The following is a 17,408-nucleotide window of genomic DNA, read 5'->3' as shown; positions in this document are numbered from 1 at the left end:
TTGTGGCAGCATAAATACAGGGCGTTAGAAAGCAGTGTGTGCTGGGTGGGATGCAACACAACAGACTTGTGGCACAAAGAGGGGGCAAAGCAGAAGTGGCTGTGGTGTAGTAGTTGTGAAGAAAGGGTGTGCAAAGATGGGCAGGTGGATGGTACATTAAGGTCAGTGAAGGAGAACCAGAAGAGATGAGATCAAGCAGCTCGATGATGTGGTGTCTGAGATTTGGTGGCTATCTATCAACAAGGAAAGGTGTGAATGCAGATTGTGCAAAAAATAAGCCCCAGTTTGGACATCCAATCACAAGAGTATAAATAAGTTGTAAGGAGCAATCGTCAACTAGGAATTATATGGTTAAACTCAAGATAAAAAGAACCCCTATAGAACAGGACCTTCTTTTGGCCAAGTTCTTAATGAAGACTATTTTAGATTAATGATTGATTTTGGACTGCATGTTTCATCCATCTGTTGAAATCATTTTGGACTGTGCAGGCTGTCTTTGATTCTTGAGCCAGGGATTTGGAGTGATGATCCTCATACAAGTACAAATCGGCAAGTTCAACTGCTTGAGTCTGTTGAGAACGACATTGACAAACTTGAAGATGTGCTCATTAAAAGTCAAGAGGTTGGAACTTGGCACATTTTTTGCTGTTGGCTAAATTTCTCATACATCCAGCATGTATGCTTATGTAGGACTTCATGCTTACTTTGATATTTTCATGAAATCGAACTAGCACTACCTAGAAAGTGTAGGACTATTATTCATTTTCCTGCTTCCAATAGTCAATTAGACTAGTCAGCATAATCAAGTACTTTTTGCAGTCTCTATGCTGTATTCAATCAAATCAATTAGACACTGAATGTAATTCAACTTTCTTTATGCTCGCTAGATTATGTATAAATTTGGGGTTGAACAGGATCAACTTGAGAATGGTTTCCGACCGTGCCGCGGGGGGGGGGGGGGGGGGGGGGGGGATATCCGAGTTCGAGCCCCACCTTAGGCTGGCTTTCAGACTGCTTTTGGGTAGGCTTCCTAAAAACTACCCTTGCATGGGCTCAGGCTCATCTACCAACTTACAGAAAGATCTACAACTCGGGTAAAAAAACTCGAGGGCGGTTGAAAGTCATCAAGATGTACATTGGTATTAAGCCATCAAAGAACCTGTGGTGTGGTGTTTGGCTGTATTCTTTTTAATGCTTATTTACTGATTTTTTGATCTTTGATATGAATTTGTGGAGCTGATAATTTTGGATGTAAAAACAGATCAACTTATGAGAGGCATGCTTTTATTTTTTGCGGCAATTTGAGTGAGGACTTTAGTGGATTCTATGTTTTATCAATAACAGTTCGAGAACTCAAATTGGCCACATGACTTCCCACCTGACACAAGTAATTGTTCTGAGTTGGAGTGAAGCGGAATAAAACGCTTTTGTGCACAACTGTCATTCAGGCAGAAAGACAAGGAATTCTGTGTCGCAGGGCCTGTGGATCAACTGGATTTCCATTTGCTACCTCTAGCTAGTGCCTGAAGTTACCCTGGACCTTTAAAAAAAAAGTTATAAACTTGACTCACTGATCAGAAAGTTGGATGTTTTGTATGTTCAATCAAGACCAGAGTAGAAAACTTGGCACTCATGATCTTGTTTTTGGTGGAACTTATGGAATCTTTCTTAAACACCCTCCCTATGGGGTGCATTGGGGTGCATTTACATGCTTTACTTGAAAGTAGGTTTTATGTTTCCCTGATGCTAGTCAGTATCAATCTTGTCAAGTAAGCTGGGTTTTGCTTTCAGGAAAGCTATGGAAACGATCTATATTTCAATAATTTATGGGAGACACAGTGCAAAATTGACAGAGGGAATCTAGAATTATATCAGATGCAAACATTGCTGGATTCAAAAGAGAACAGCCTAATTGTTGCTCTTCACGAAGCAACAAATTTAAAAAATGTAAATGCAAGATAGAATCCCCTTAATATGCTTAAGCTTTTTAGCATTTTCCTCTTCTTTTAGTACCGAATGTAATAAGCTATGCTTGCCAATGATGTCAATTATCTAGATTTTACATAATCTTGTCAATCAAGCGAATGTGATCTGTATTGACAGCATTTGAGAGAGGCAGAGCTCCGAATTTCCTCTTTAAATATGTACAAGGAGGCTAATGAGGTCAGGCAAGCTGAAGAGCTATTTAAGTTAGAAAGGTCATCATGGAGTAGCTTGCAGGTTGTCGACAAGTATTTGGTGGCCACTCAAGTAAGTAAAATTTTTGGTTTTTGTTGTGATAGGCTATAGGCACACAAGCAGTTGCACATGGTGCTGGCGCCACATGCTGTCTTATGCAAGAGAATCATAGGTTATTGCAAAGAAAAAAGATAGACTAAGTCAATCAGTCAAGGAACTTTCATAGTGAGAAGTGTATTTTTGGAAGCCATTTCTGCTTATGAATGCCTTTTTATGCAGGCCATGAACATTACACAAGGAATGGTACAGAAAGTTCAGGAAAGCATTGTAAAAACACATCATGATTCAGTGGCTGTGAAGGTCATTGAAGTACTACAGAAGGAAGCTTCCCTTTCGTTGCAGGCCCTTTTGATGGCTACACGGGTAAGTCTTTGTGCAGGCCCTTTTGATGGCTACACGGGTAAGTCTTTGTGCAGTTTCACATATAGAATGGAAGATTTGTAAATTTTGTCGCCGAAAAGTTGGTTGCATGGTATAAGATATGACACTGCAGACTAAACTGTATTCAGTTTTTTCAGGAACTCGAGCAAGAGAAGACTGCTTCAGGAGATTTGCTTTCAAAATGGCAGAAAGCAGTTGAGGAGCTGAAAGAGAAGAACTTGCATATAGCCAGACTGAACCAAGAACTAGCAGATTCAAAACATGTCAGCGAGATGATTTCAGAGGTATTTATTTCACTCTTGTCACATGGAGTTATAGCATTTTTTTAAAAGTGTTCATCGAGCTGTAAGAGAGCATTATTTTTTTGGTCCTGTGAATATAAGCTTGCACCTTATTATGTAAAGGAACAGCCCATTGCTCAAAAGTGTTCATCGAGCTGTAAGAGAGAAATATTTTTTTGGTTCTGTGAATATAATCTTGCACCTGGTTATGTAAAAGAAGACCCCATTGCTCATATCGGGTACAAGGTTTTCCCGAAGTCCTCTCCTGCATAGGAATCATACAACAGCTTTCTGAGACTTAGATCAAAGGTTTTCCATGCCGTGATACTAGCAATAATCTCCCATGTGGTGTCAATATGCAGCGGAGGTGGTGTGTATTGTATCTGTGGGATATCCTGAAGCAAACATCTCTGAGTTATGCCCCTACAGACAGGATCTGAAAGCTGAAAACACCTGACGAAGGGGCTGAAGAGGATAAGGCTCGGGTGGAGGATCAGGACAACGGGAGCAGGCTGGTGAAGAACACGAGGGAGGGTGGAATGCGGGAGTGGTGGACAACAAAGGGGAAGCAACGAGGTGGAAGAGGCGAGGAGGAGGAAGCAGAGGGGTGGGGTGGCGTGAAGGAAGAAGGCGAAGAGGAGCGTGAAGGCGGGGGGTTTTGTCTTCAGTGAGTGTTGGGGTCTTTTGGTCTTCTCACCTCCATGGCAGCTGCTCCATCATCCCCAACCCAGGCCGCCATCCCTTACCTTACCTTTTCTAAAGCGAACCTTCAGCTCCTTGCTTGCTTCGCTTCCTTGGAGGCCTCCACCCTGGTTTGCAAGATTGTGGGTAGCCGCCCAGTGCGTGGACAGCTCAGGGATCTTAGCAGGCTAGCCTCATCGGGGAGCTGGGCGAGATCACTGATATTTATCCTTTTGGATGTGGATACTGGACTCTGGAGTTTGATTCACCAACATCATCGGATGTAGTCATGCAGTTGAGCCCAGTCACACTGCGTGCGGCCCAGGCCTTCTTTGGCCTTCTTTGCAAGGTGGCAACACGGCTTCAACCAAGCAGTGATAGGTGGTGTTATTGGGAAAGTGATGGAACCCCCCCCCTCACCGTCGCCTCGGTTCTAGCTCGGATGGCAGGGATTCCATCTCTTTGCATGTGCACAGCCTCTCCAGAGACAGTTCCATACGCATATCACTTCCGTGCCTCTATGGGGCTCCTATTTTGCAGAGAGTTGAGTACCTTGGCCTCCTCTGGCAATGCTTCATTTGCCGTTAGATGGGACACCTGTTGCTAGAGCTTGTCCCTGCTGTCAGTCCAGGAGCGCGCCCCCCCCCCCCCCCCCCTTTTCCCTCGTGCCATTCCTAGCCCAGCTCCTCAACAGAGGGGAGGGGGGGATCTCTGCCCCCATGATTCTGCGCATCAGGTCCCGATCCTTGGGGATCCCAATGTAGGAGAGTGCCAGGCTGCCGGTTCTAGGCAGAACCACTGTCGAATTCTAGAGCAGAGTGGCGCCGTCTGGCAGGCTGCAGGAGGATACGGTTTTGTAGAGAACAGTTATGAGCACTCATCATCGCGTGCACACCCCACAAAAAGAAAATTCCCAACGGCGCCCGTCCCCCTTTTCGGGAGACCATTACCTCCCCTCCAGGTTTCTAGGTTCCCTCGGACCCATTAGTGTCCCCGGTAGGCCCGGCCTAGCAGCCTCAGTGCCCCAATGGTGGCCCCCATCCATATCTGCATGGTTTTGCATCACTCCAGGCCCTCCACTCCAGATAGTGGCGTGATGATATTCTCCTTCCCTTTGAGTGCAGCGCCAGGGATGGAACGGAGCACAGAGTATGCAGTTCCAAGTAATATTCTCGGTAAGAAAAGGAGACATAGAGCTTATGTGCCACATATCCTCTAATGCTCATCCCAAAACTCAAATGACAAGGTGCTACCATGAAGATGATGAAAATGTGGTAGTGGTTTGAAATATATTGTGATAGGTTGTGCATCTACTCTCAAGCCCTTTTTAAAAATAAAAAAGTGAATGGATAACGTAAATGAACTAGTGCTAAGAAGTGAATGGATAACGTTAAGTGTGTCAGGTTTTTTAACATTTTTTAAGAAGTGATTTCTAGGGAAGGTGCTAAGCAGTGATCTAAAGGGTGTGCAAGAATGTGATTGTTTTGGAAAAAGTGCAAACTAGTGTGTGAAAGGGTGAATTTTCAAATATGTGGGTACAAATAGTGGTTTCAAATAAATATGGCTCAATAGGGTTCACCGTGCTCCCTATTTGTGAATCTTTGCAAAGTGTGAATTGAAAATGTCCCAGACTCCCCGAATCCAATGTCTAAGCTCATTTGCTGAAAAAGGGGCATCAAGTTATGCACATGTCATCCAAAAGCAGCCCAGGCAAGGACTCCCAAACCTTCTGTTGTGCCCTACCCCTTTGAGGGGAGTGAGTCTCTGCAGATAACAAGCAACAAAATAAAAATCTGAGGCAATCCTCCTGACCATGTCAGTCTCTGAGTAAAGCACTCCTTGTGATTCTTGAAGCCTTCTAACGCATTCATTGTTATTGGAGAGGCCATGGGTAGAAGAGAAATGTCTCTTACATCTGTGTCCCATCTGAATCGAGAATGGCTCTTGTGCATGAGAATGAAACTTTGCACGTAGCTCTAAAGAGTCTTGCAACCGAGCCCTAACGGTGCATAATGCATCCGAGATCCACTGGGCATCAGGGTGTTTCTCAAGTTCCCTCTGCAAAGCACACAAAGCATGATGGCTCTCTCTATCCAAAATCTTTTGCCTCCTGGCTAGGGCCACACTGTAATAAAGATCACTGACATTCTATAAGGCAGGGACAACTCTTTGCCTCTTGGCTAGGGCCACACTGTAATAAAGATCGTTGACACTCTATAAGGCAAGAACAACTCTTTGCTTGGACTCAAGAGCGTTACACGCTCTCCAAACATCCATCACCTATCGAGACAACTGTGCATCTGAGAAAAGAGACTTTGGTATGTGTACTCGGGGTGGAGAGTTCTGGCTCCCCTAGATCTCTAGTGCACAAAGCTATAAGACAATACAGGAGGGTCATTACTTGTGCATTGTATACTGATGTATGTTCGAATTTCTTTGACTTTGTGTGCTGTTTTTGATATGTGGACAATGCTTGGATTATTGGCATGTGATAGTCCATTGGGCTCTAGACCATAGTCATATGGAACGTGGAACGGGAACGGGAATGAGGCCCGACTTTGGAACGGGGAACGGGGAGCTCTGGAGGTTCTCAGCTTCCTGGGATTTCAGTTTCTGCAGTTCCCTGCGGAATTCCGTCAACGCAATCCGTCCGTCCGTCGCGTGCGAAATTTCATCGACGGAAATCCGTCCGCCCGTCGCTCGTTCCGTCCGCTTCTTCCACCCAGCCCCGTCGGCGGCACTAGTGCAGGGAGCGCCGTCGCCGCCGGTTCCGCCCAGCCTCTTCAACGGCGCTATTGCGCAGACCTTCGCCGCCGCCGCTTTCTGCCTCTTGGTCCCGGCGGAGCTAGTGCAGGGACCTCCGTCTCCTCCTCGCCCAGTGGCTGCGCCGCTCTCGGTGCACCTTCGTCGCCTTCCGTCGTGCCCTGCTCCGGCCACCCCGTCTGCATGGTTCCGGCCGTGCTTGTGGTTCCAGATGCACGTACCTGCTGCAGCTCCACTCCCTCGTCGAGCGCGTACAGCTCAGGCCACGCCTATGTTCCAGTCCAGTGCACTGCTCTAGCCCGACGCGTGTACCTACAGGTCCATTCCTCGCCGCCGGTCACCGCCCTCTGTGCCTGCTCACCTGTACCCGTACTTGCCATCTGACCCCCGCCACGTGGTCTGCTTTAGAGTCCTAGTCCCTGGTCATATAAGGTACTTTTATTTCAGAGATTAAAAAGAAAAAACTTTGTAGATATTCTACTACAGGTTTAGCAACTTTTGGGGGTTTGCCAAAATTTCCCTTTGCCAGGAAAATTGGAAAATTGCAGGTGGTATAGGGTTCGGATAATTTGGGAGATTTCTCAATTTGATGATAAATTGGACAAATTGAACATGCTGCTTTGCTTAAACTTTGGGGGTTTTTCAAATTAACCTCAAAATCAGCAGATTAAGCCTCCCCTGCTTCCATCAATTTGGGGCTTTTGTCAAAATTGGGCAATTAACTGCACATTGAAGCAATTGCAGTGCATAAAATTTGGGGCTTTTCAGATTGGAGCATGTAATTGGGCATTACAGCTGTGATTTGTCGCATATGTATACACATTGTGTGTAATTGGACAATTTGGTGCAGGTTTACACTTGCTTCAGTTTGCAGACAAACATTTGCACAAGACATTTGGTTGCCTGGCAGTGCACATTGGTGCTTGGTTTGCTTGCAGGTATATTTTGTTGACATGGCTCAAAATGCTACAGATGTATTTGGTGTGCTCACCCAGGAGGACAAGTTGGATGGATCTAACTACTCCCTCTGGAGTTTCATGATCCGTAATTTGCTGGTAGCCAAAGGGCTTTGGGTTATCGTGTGTGGTGATGACACACGCCCACTTACCGTACAGCTAGCCACGCCTCAAAGGGGAGGTGCTCAAAGAGCTCCTAAGGTAGAACTTGCTCCCACACAAGAGCAGAAGAGACGGGACTCTAGGGATGCACAGGCCATGTCATTGATAGCCCTTTCAGTGAAAAGGACTATTATTCCGTACATTCGTTCTTGCAAGACATCGAAGCTTGCATGGGACACATTGGAAGCAATGTATCAGGTACGCAATGAGGCAAGCAATTAGGGGGATTCAGATCAGCCAGCCCCTACACAAGAAAATCCTCATGTAGAACATGTGGAATAGCCAGCCATTCAGCCCCCTTCTATGGAAGAAGTGGAAGATCTTGTCAGGGAAGAGCAAACAGCCATAGACATAGCCAAGTTAGTGCCAAGATGGTTGCTGAAAACTTTGCAAGAAAGCAAACTTGCAGCTCCACTCACAGGTAGAACAAGGGCTAGTTCCAGCCATGCATTGAATATACATCGTGGGGAGTCTGCATTAGCCATGGGTGGTCTCTTTGATTCAGAAGAGCCTTCTTCTTATGAAGAAGCACATGAGAATGAGCATTGGGTGCAAGCTATGCAAGCTGAAATCTCTTCTATCATGAAGAACAATACTTGGGATCTTGTGGAATTGCTTAAAGGCAAGCATGTCATTGGAACAAAGTGGGTGTACAAAGTCAAAAGGAAGTTTGATGGTACTATTGACAGGTACAAAGCAAGACTTGTGGCTAAAGGCTACTCCCAGAAAAAGGGAATAGATTCTGAGGAGACTTTTGCTCCTACTTCAAGAATGACCACAATAAGATCAGTGATTGCATTGGCTGCACATAAAGGATGCAAAGTGCATCAATTGGACATCAAAACTGCATTCTTAAATGGGGATTTACAGGAGGAAGTATATATAAATCAGCCCATTGGTTTTGTAGTTCCTGGTGAGGAACATAAAGTATGCAGGTTACACAAAGCATTGTATGGGTTAAAGCAAGCTCCAAGAGCTTGGTATGATAAAATACATGCTCATCTAACCAACCAAGGTTATTTGAATAGTCCAGCTGAAAGCACATTGTATGTGCTTTCAAATAACCAACCAAGGTTATTTGAATAGTCCAGCTGAAAGCACATTGTATGTGAAGAAAACCGGTGCCGATATTCTCATAGTCATCTTGTGTATAGATGACATGCTCATTACAGGTACTAGCAAAGCACAAATTTCAGATTTCACGTGGCTCGCCATCGAGCGGCCTCATCCTCATAACAGACTATCGACATCTCTATGTATCACCCATGATGGACATCTTGGACGGGCCCTTGCCCGGCATATAGGTTTGATTGGTTGTTTTTATTCAAATCTCCCATATCCCATCATCACTTATTGTACCCTATACCTGGCATAGAAGGATCTAGATTTTTTATCTTGTATAATCTGAGAGTCTAAGATCTTAGTCTTGAGTCAATATATGGCCGATTATGATTGTTTTGCAGTTATTAGGATCCATGGGGTTTCCTGCCCTATGGATAGGCGCAATAGTTTGTGATGACCCGATTGGACCCTTCACTTGACAATTTGACCTTTCTTTTTGGGTGCTTCGTCTCAGTGCATGGGTCCCAACAGTTGATTGGTGTCGGATGCATGTGTCCTGTTCTGTGGACACCCCTAGGTATGTTTTGAATGCATGGAACATGCTGTGCGAGTACACTCAATGGGGGTCCATGGGCTTTCAATGTCGAGGTCTTCATAGCCTGAGTGTTCAGTGTGGGCTAGGAGGGATGCCAGGGTGTCACCTGCATAAGAGAGAAGGATTTGGCTGGTAGCTAACTCACGCAAAAGACGTGCAGGTCGTGTGATATGACATTCGTCGTCATATCAACAATTATGAGGCATGATACTTGTGCAGGGTTTGGTAGTGAATCGGCGGGGGTGTGGAAAACTGTCGATGGTGGATGTGTGGATAATTGTGTGAGTTCTGAGTGAGGGTGGTGAGAGGTGCAAATGGGTCTACAGCCAAGAGACGGCGGTAGAGCTGATTTGCATAGATAAGAGCATACTCAAGGGTGAAATGGATGTGGGTGTAGTGTGAGATGGGCGGTGCTTGTGGTGGGGTAGGTGGTGTGCAGACGAGGGTGAATGCGCGGTAACTATGGTCGGCCCCGAACGGGCATGGTGGGATGGTAAAGTCAGGTATCAGCGAGGCTAGTACCGGTGATCCCATAAGATAATCAACTGTGCTGGAGCCCTCCTTATATGGAAAACTAGTAAGCCCTCCTGATGCAGGCCACCGTTCCATCCCATTATAGATAGCAAGGTTGTGGCGTGAGCCAAGCTGTAGGAGGCATCTCCAATAGAGAGTGATGTCTCCATCATCCTGGGAGATCCGTTGTAGTCCAGCAGCATCCTGGTCTATCACTTGCAACCTGATAGGGTCCTCAAAATCATACATCTGCATCTGCTCACTCTTGGTCCTAGCATTGAAGTCCCCAAGTAAGAGGACCTCACCTAGTCCCGAGAAGTCAGTGATATCCTGAGAGAGAGTTGTGTATGGAGACTCCCTCCGGCATATCATGACGAATCTGGGGCCACATAGCATACTGTGACATACATGCTTCTTGAGGCTGTAATCTATAACCGAACCCACATGTAGTGGTCCTCATCCCTTTTGACTATGCTAACCATGGGCTGTAAGTGTGTCCTGAATAAATCGGCTACTCCTGATCCCCTCACCCCTCCTGAAAGAGAGAGAGAGAGAGAGGAATATGATGCAATCATATACATACAACATTTAAATAAATTTTCCTATGTAGTCCCACACACCTTCTCCAGTTGCTCCCTGATTATGCATATTTTTACTCTTTAATGGTTAAGTCAAATCACAATCCTATTTGATAAGTTAAAACCTTCCTTTTGTTGATTTTTATATATGAAGGACTGATCAACCTCTGACATGGTGAAGTCTGGTTTAATATAGCTCCTTAGTTTTGATGCCTTGCTTTGTATTTTGTGACCGGGGTAGCAACCAGAGAACTGCTGGTAACCAGATGATGGTCACAATCGGAAAAAGAAGAAAGATAAAGTTAGCATTTGTGTTTTAAAGGGTGTTTACCTGTAACATTTTTGCAGTAGCTAGACTAGACTTAACGCTAGTCAAACTGATTAAGAAATGCTAATCACAAGATGAACTGCAATTACAAAAAAAAGGTGATAGAAATACACTAGTGTATATTGCCAAAACTTGATTACAAACAATGATGACAAAGATTTAGATCTGTCTGTATATTGTGCAAATCTTGCTACAGTGCAGAACCTAAAACTGATGTATTGCTGTCCTCCACTTGAGAAACGGTTAAACACTCATGTTAGATGCAAGCTGTGATGAGATGACTTGTCTGCTGCCTAGAGATTTGGCTTTCCAAACCCTGGTCTTCCCACAACATGAATGACTCTTGACCTGCCTATTTGTATGCATCTTGATGGCTGGTCAGCTAGCTGATTGTTGGTCGGTCAGTTGGACAAATGTGAAAACCAATAAGTTTGTCCACATTGGACTTGGCCATGAGTGCCTCCTTCCCACTTGTCTAGGTGCCCAAACACAGCCAAATCAGTAGACTCGGCCTCTGAACTTACCCTTTAGGCAGTTGCAAGTGGGAAACATGTCCACGTGGCTATCATCTGAGGGATGCACATGACATCCTGTCGTGCTAAGCTTGGAGTAGGCTCATGATGCACCTTTGTTCCACTTTTGTCCCTGTCCAACTGTAGATTCTGCTCCATTCTCTCTAGCTTTGCCTCCAATAGTACCTCTATCTGATGCACTGCCATGGGAACTGCTACAACAATAGGCTCTTCCTTTACTGGATTTGAAGAGGGACACTTGAAGCTCCTCGGATAACTGCAGCTCTGGCCCTGGCAATTTTTCCTCCTGGTCTCTTTGAGATAGTGTTCTCCAGAAGCTCCTCTGGTCTTAGAAGCTAGAGATAACGCCCTCAGGCTCAATTGCAACCCCTGGTGACTCCATTGTGGTACTTGCTGATCTTGCCTTCCATACTGCCAACTGATTCATTATCTTCTCCAAATCCAAATTCAGATATATCTGTCTGCTGTTCACTTTGATACAATGCATAACCTAAAACTGATGTATTGCTGTCCTCCACTTGAGCAAGGGGTAAACGCTCATGGAAGCTGCAAACTGTTGATGAGGTTCCCTGTTTGCTACCTTGAGATCTGGCTCTCCAAACCTTGGTCTCCTCACAATATGAATTACCCTTGACCTGCCTATTTATACCATGCTGATGGCTGGTCAGCCAGTTGTACAAATCCGCAACCACATAAAAATGCTATTAAATCTGTCCACATGGGTTTGGCCATGGGCGCCGCTTCTTTTGCCCAAATCAGTCCAGACAAGGCCGCTGCAAAGTGGGAAACAAATCCACATGGCTAATCATCTGGGTGACACACGTGACATCATCTAGTGTTTAGTTCAACACAAATTTTCCCTTCTAGACGTTTCCATTTCTCTTGTTTGTTTTTCCTTAAGGAAAGACTTCTTGGTTGGAGCATCCTGAAATTTTCATAGCTAGTAGCTTCTTTCTGCTTTAATGTTTTTTTTTGGAATTGATATGTGAATATTTGGTTTCCTACAGGCACTTGCAAAAGCTGAAGGACAAGTTTCATCGCTCAGCCATAAGTTGATAAATAAAGAAGGATTATTGGAGAAAGAAAAGAAAGCTTTAAGCGCAGCAAGGGAATCATTAGAGAAACTGGAGAAAGCCCTTGGAGAGGAAGAGTCAAAGGTGGATGACCTTTTCAAGGAGATTTCATCTTTGAAGGTCTGATGATTTTTCTACTAGCCTGTTTGGGTCTGCTTGGTGAAAGTTTGTTCTATGACACTATAAAGTGAGAGTACTGATTGTGCAAGGAAGTCATATAGTGAATAAAAAAGTAGCTGGCTTGACTGCTTAGGATGCTGTAAACATTGTCTATTTGGGATTATCTAGTACAGAAACCTTGCTGACAGATGAGACTTTGCCAAATATCTCTTGTTGACGGTATGGCTTTGCTGACGGTCAGAGAATGGTAGATTGTTGGCTGCTCTTTCTCTGTCTAGTGTGCAGGGTATAGGAGCTTACATCCTGTTCTTTATTTTGTTTGCATCCAAGTAGAACTATGAAAATGTTAGAAAATCCTTTTAAAAACGTATATCTTTTCCTTTTTTCTCAATTTTTATGTGAGCATGCTTATGATTGCTTTCAGGCACAGCTGGAACAAAAGGAAAAGATGGTGGTGGATTTGTCGGAGGAGGCAATAAAAAAAAAAGGATTGTCAGAAGCTGCAAGAAAGAATCTTGATGTGAGAATAGCTTCCTTTTTTTTTTTGGAATTCCTGAAACAGGCACATTAGGTTGAGGATCTTTTCATTTAGTTTATTTTTTCATTTATCTTGCTAGCGAGAGACAAATACAAATAAAAGTTTGGAACTTTCCTGTAGGCATTCCATCATTCGGAGAAAAGAGTGGAGCAATTGATCACACAGTGCCGTGTCTTGGAAAATCAAATCAGATCTAGAGATGTCCTTTTAGAAGAAATCAAAGAAGAAACTTTTAAGAGCACAGAAGCCTTGAGACTTGCAGCTCAAATCAAGCAGGTTGGATGAATAGAACTTGAGACTTGAAACGTTTTTGCTTGTAACCAGTCCTTAGTTTGATTTTTCTATCAGTTGCTTTCTTCCTTGTACACCTCAGCAGCCAACTTCTGTTCCCTTTTGATTTTCAGTTTTCGTATAAGGTATAATGATGTCACGTTCACCAATTAATTTGGTGACACGTGGACAAGCTGGCAGTTTTGGACCAATTTTGGCTCCCTAAGCATGTTTAAACCAGCCTGGCCAAGGGGCCAAGGTTTGGGCACTTTTTTAACCTAATATGAATATGTTAAATGGATTTTATGACATAATTTTTGGGCTTGGACAATTGGAGCAGTTTTGAGCCTAAGAATAGCAAGGCTAGGGTTGTCAAGCTCTCATGTAGCAAATCCTAACTCTTGTGTGCTAACCTCCATGCAAAAATGTGTGTGAAGGAAGAAGATGAACTCCCAAGTTAGCAAAAGAAAACCGAGCATGGCATACCATGTTAATCCAGCCAACCATATATTAGTGACCTTGGGCATCCAGCTTGTACCTTATTGGCCACACACCATACTGGTGCACCCCCTCTGTCCCTGTTGGTACACCCTTGTGCTACGCATTGCTGGTTCTTTGGCCTTTAACCGTCACCCACGAACGTGATCCGTTCAAACTAAATCTGACAAGTGGTGATGTGCTTTTGTGTGCATCCATATGCCGCCATTGGTTTTCCCACGCCATCGCGTGTCCCCTGCTTTGTGAGCGTGTAATCAAAGGAGTTGTAACATTCTCTCCCCCTTTAAGGAATCATCGTCCTCGATGACAAACTTAGGATAACGCTTACAAAACTGAAACTCCATTACCAAGTTGCATCTGACAATGGATGTTCTTTCGATTTTGCAAGGAATTCTTGTAGAGTACAATTTCACAACCGTCTTTCTCTTCATTCTAGGATTTTGTTCTGGCATATGATCTTCTAATTAGGTTTTTGCAAAGTAGTCATTCCATCTACTAAATTATCACCATTGTATAACAATTCAATCGACTCACATAAAATACTGGTTGGACACGATAGTCTTGTGGTAAGTCCAATGTATAAGCCACATCTACCACTCATTTCAAAATTGTCCATGATCCACAATATCTAGGTGACAACTTGATGGATTTACCTGCATGAAGCGTCTTAGACTTTGGGGAGATGAGTAGAAACACTTTCTCCTCCTTTCTAAAAGATTGAGCTATCCTTTTGGGATTAGCATACTTACCGCTTGATCCGTAGCTTGATGGATATAATCAAGAGCTCTAGCTAAATTTACTAGCATGTGAGGTAGAAATTCAGCTGGCGTTGATGGATTATACCCATATTTCAATTCAATCAAACAAAAGTTCATAGAGGAATGCTTGAGATAATTATATACAAACTCCTACAAAAGTAAATACTTTTCCCAAGTGCTTTTTTGTCGTTGTGCGACATAAGCTCTCCACATATCCTTAACACCTGGTTGACTCGTTTAGTCTGACCATCAATCTCTAGATGATGTCATTGCTACTCATACAGAGTTGCGTCCCAAGTTTACTAGAAACATGTTGCCAAAAATTACTTGTAAATTTCAGATCTCTATTTGGCACAATGGATTTAGGAAAGCCATGTAATCTAAAAACATTGGCAATAAATAATTCCGCCACTTATGGAGCTTTTTCTTTGTACGCTATAGAAACAAAATGTGTCATTTTTGATAATCAATCAATTATCACAAAAGATAGCGTTTCTTGGTTCTTAGTAATCCTCCAGTGAAATTAGATACTTTTCCATTTTCTTTCTAGAATAGGCAATGGATGCAACAATTCGGGGAACTTCACACGCTTGAATTTTGTTTCTCGACACTGAAGACAATGTGTCACATGATGATTAATATGTTTCTTAACGGTGACGACCAGTGGAAACGTTGAATGATCTCCATGGTTTTCTTAATCCTCGGGTGTCCCAACACATGGACTATCGTGACATTCTTGCGTCACTTATGTCCTCAAATGTTCTGAGTGTGGATCGCATTTCCAATTGTTCCCCTTGAGAATTCCATTCTCAATGGTGAATCTATGATTACCCATGATGAATCATACGGGGTCAATAGTCACAAGAAACGTTTGGAGGTTTTTGGGGTTTGTTTCGAAGCGTTTCATCTCGAAATAAAAGCACCAATACGTTTTGAAAAATCAAAATATAAATGATTTTTAAAATATTTTTAGAGCATTTAGAGACCATTTCATACAATGCTCATTGCATAATAGTTCATGAGTTAAAAAGCTTGAAACTTCGAAACTTTGAAAATTCAAAAGATAAACTTTAAATCCATATTCCATGTTGCATATCCATAGATTAGGCTATTGTCTTCCCATACACTTTCCATACACTGCGGAGTATGATTATTAGGAAAAATTAAAATAGGGAGATGGAGAATTGTTGAAGAATTTGGAGAGGTGGGACTTGAGTGATAGGAAATGGAGTTTCAAAAGAAGGAGAAGAGAAGGGAAGAAGGGAAGGAAAGAGAGGAGAAGGAAAAGAGAAGGGAAGGAGAAGAAGTAAGGCCAATGCCCTAGGGGGAGCAAGGGCTGCTCATAGGCTGCAAACGGAGATAAAATGTGATCAAAACGGTCAAGGGGGAAAAAATACCTAAAAAGTTTCAGCGAAACAAGTTTTTTTAGAAGGTTTCATAGGTTTTTTTGAAATGTTTCTGTCACCATTTGGTCCCTTCACTAGTCTTGACTAGTGTTTCACATACTGAGCAGAGCCAAGGTGTGAACGGGGATTTTTCACAGAAGAAAGCTGAAGCATTCATTGGCATGGATTGGCTTGAAAGATGGCCAGACAGCATGAGCAGCATGGGAATTTATCAATAAAGCGACATAATGTTTATAAGTTGGTGTTTTCACACATCATTAATGAAGGGCTGGACATATTATTATTTTGGGCATCTACAGGTGGACAAAAGGAGGTGCCTACTTGTAACTTGGCCAGCAAGTTTGGGAAAAGGCTTAAAAGTAGTTATTTTTGGTAGCTAAGGCCACTTTTGGCAAAAGGGGAAAAAGCAAGGGCTAAAAAAGAGCTGAGGATGGGTTGAATTCATGGAAGGAAGAAGGGGCAGCAGTCGGGAACACTCTCTCTCTATTCAGTGCTGGCCATACAGTTGCACCCTCTTGCAAGGCTGGTTGTATTGCTGCTACACAATGTGCTCTCTCTCGTCTGGCTACGGTCTTTGAGCAGGTTGACACATGTTATTGCTGGTCGCCTGCTGAAAAACTAGCTGACAGCAGCTGATTGTTTCTATATTCCACCTAGAGGTTGCAGAAGCTAGCCAAAGAATGGTTTCTTCTTTCTATATCTCTTGGTCGACTGGCTGCAGCAGAAGCTGATTTTCCCTTTCTACTGGCTGCGATTGAGGCAGGCCATACAGTTGTGAACTTTCTCTATCATCTGGCTACGTGTGAGTAGGCCGTACACTGGTGGTTGTTCTCACTTCTCAGGAAGGATGGTTCCTTGGTGGTCAGTAGTAAGTACATGCAAAAGACAGAGTCTTTCTCCTCTTCTGTCTTGAGTATAAGCAGAAAGCTGTTTTGGGGCTGTTTTGGGACTGTTTTGGGACTGTTTTGTCTTGTCTTTGGAAGAGAGCTTGGTCTGAATATTGCTGTCGCTTTGTGGAAAATTTGGTGTTGTATGCACCCGCACCTTGGTTTATTGTAAAAGCTTCTATCTGAATAAAGAATTTCCTACATGGGACCGGCCATTCCGGCTCAGTGCGGTGTTATTGTATTATTTATGGTTCTTCTGCTGTATTTTCAAGCTTTGTATGGTATATTTGAAGTGTTGGTCTATGGTTTCGGTTTCCCTACTTGTGACATTGGTATCAGAGCAAAGGCTTTCTCGGAAGCAAGAGGCAATGAGAAAGAGAGAAGATTAGAAGTGGGGACTACACTGACTAACAGTTTTGCTAATGAGCTTGTTGAAGCAGTCATGAGCATGAGCAGTAGATAGCGTGGGCTAAGGATTTATGGATTCATAGAATTTATCCTCGGAGTATGGAGTTGGTTTTATGTGCTTGTGTTCAACACTCCTTCCATATGGATTATTGTGGGTTCTATAATCAAAGCTTATAGACAAGCTAGATGGAGCTATATCTCAAGATACCTTATGTGTATGCTAAGGAGATATTTCTTTTGGCTTCATGACGAACCTGGCAAGAAAAGCTAAGTATACTTTGACTTTTACCAAGTTGATGCTTTTTGCCAATATTTGGAATTTCGTACATTTTGACCTCCCTTGCTGATGCAAGTGGAGAATGTTTCTTATGTCTATCTT

The 17,408-nt window shown here is 43.5% G+C and overlaps 1 protein-coding gene across 6 annotated transcripts in view; it reads left to right on the top strand.

Annotated features, from left to right (window-relative positions):
- The window catches only part of LOC147611219 (uncharacterized), a 121,674-nt gene that overhangs the window by 19,456 nt on the left and 84,810 nt on the right, over positions 1 to 17,408 (top strand). For all 6 annotated transcript variants that reach the window (XR_015263988.1, XR_015263990.1, XR_015263989.1 and 3 more), the window contains exons 2-9: positions 490 to 622; positions 1,792 to 1,947; positions 2,104 to 2,250; positions 2,458 to 2,601; positions 2,757 to 2,903; positions 12,079 to 12,264; positions 12,689 to 12,784; positions 12,923 to 13,078. Coding sequence is in view for 1 of the 6 variants with exons in the window: in XM_086785886.1 (XP_086642012.1) it covers positions 490 to 622; positions 1,792 to 1,947; positions 2,104 to 2,250; positions 2,458 to 2,601; positions 2,757 to 2,903; positions 12,079 to 12,264; positions 12,689 to 12,784; positions 12,923 to 13,078 (1,165 nt within the window). In the remaining 5 variants the exon portion in view is untranslated. The remainder of the gene's footprint in view (positions 1 to 489; positions 623 to 1,791; positions 1,948 to 2,103; positions 2,251 to 2,457; positions 2,602 to 2,756; positions 2,904 to 12,078; positions 12,265 to 12,688; positions 12,785 to 12,922; positions 13,079 to 17,408) is intronic.

The sequence above is a fragment of the Cibotium barometz genome, chromosome 48, assembly GCF_041138505.1.
Source record: "Cibotium barometz isolate CiBa-2024 chromosome 48, ASM4113850v1, whole genome shotgun sequence".
Taxonomy (NCBI): Eukaryota; Viridiplantae; Streptophyta; class Polypodiopsida; order Cyatheales; family Cibotiaceae; genus Cibotium; species Cibotium barometz.
The sequence above is the reverse complement of the archived record's forward strand: the minus strand, read 5'-3'. Positions and strand labels throughout refer to the sequence as shown.